This window comes from Dermacentor andersoni, chromosome 7 (assembly GCF_023375885.2).
Source record: "Dermacentor andersoni chromosome 7, qqDerAnde1_hic_scaffold, whole genome shotgun sequence".
NCBI lineage: Eukaryota > Metazoa > Arthropoda > Arachnida > Ixodida > Ixodidae > Dermacentor > Dermacentor andersoni.
The window spans coordinates 120,484,953-120,485,750 of NC_092820.1; the positions used below are offsets into that span (position 1 = coordinate 120,484,953).

The 798-nt window shown below is 38.1% G+C and overlaps 1 protein-coding gene across 1 annotated transcript in view; it reads left to right on the forward strand.

Annotated features, from left to right (window-relative positions):
- Positions 1 to 561, forward strand: part of LOC140219599 (carboxypeptidase inhibitor SmCI-like) — a 19,305-nt gene extending 18,744 nt beyond the window's left edge. Inside the window, exon 5 of the mRNA XM_072289511.1 lies at positions 365 to 561. Coding sequence (XP_072145612.1) covers positions 365 to 561 — 197 coding nt within the window. The remainder of the gene's footprint in view (positions 1 to 364) is intronic.
- The last annotated feature ends 237 nt before the right edge of the window (positions 562 to 798 follow it).

Genomic DNA, 798 nt, shown 5'->3' on the forward strand with positions numbered 1-798 from the left:
TTGGAGCCAGTGGAAGTGGCACCAAATTCTACTTTTGGATAGGTGGTCTTACTAGAGTATCTTGATTTTGTGATGTTGTGCATTATTTTGTGATTTCGTGATTTAGTGCATTATAATGTGCGAAGTTTGCGGTGCAGAAATCTTGACTGTTGCGAAATGCGAGAATTACGGTAAATGACCACCGCACACAAGGAAAGAACCATTTTATGAAACTCTTTTCGCTTTCTGTTAAGCTGAGCAACTAGTTCAATCCATTGTTGTCTCTAAAAGTACAGGATATTATGTTTTACAACAAGTGTAAACTAGGCCAGCAACAAGTTCTTCTCAAACTGAACTGATTTCTCGCTATTATTTTTCTTTCCAGCGAAAACACCCTGCTTGCTCACAACAGAGTACCATCTTTGGAGATTCTTTACATCCTACTTTTACGATGCTAACCACGACACCTGCAACTTAACGAAAACGTACCTCAGGAAAGAACTCTGGCCCAAGCAGAACAGGTTTTTAAGTAAACATAACTGCGTAAAAGAATGCATGCCAGATCACTCCACGCGTCTTTAAGAAGCACTTAGTGATGTGCAATAATATATCTTGTGTTTCAAGATGTCCTGTCAAATTAATTATAATGTATCATAGAAAAGACCTGTCACGTACAGCACGTTTCATTCTTGCTAATCAAAGCGCATCAGTCGAAAAAAGATGCGAAACGACTCTTGTTTATTCGTTTGCCCGCACAAGTTTCTCGTAACATCATATACAGAAAAAATGTCTTAATCATATAGAGCCATTTTAAAATGG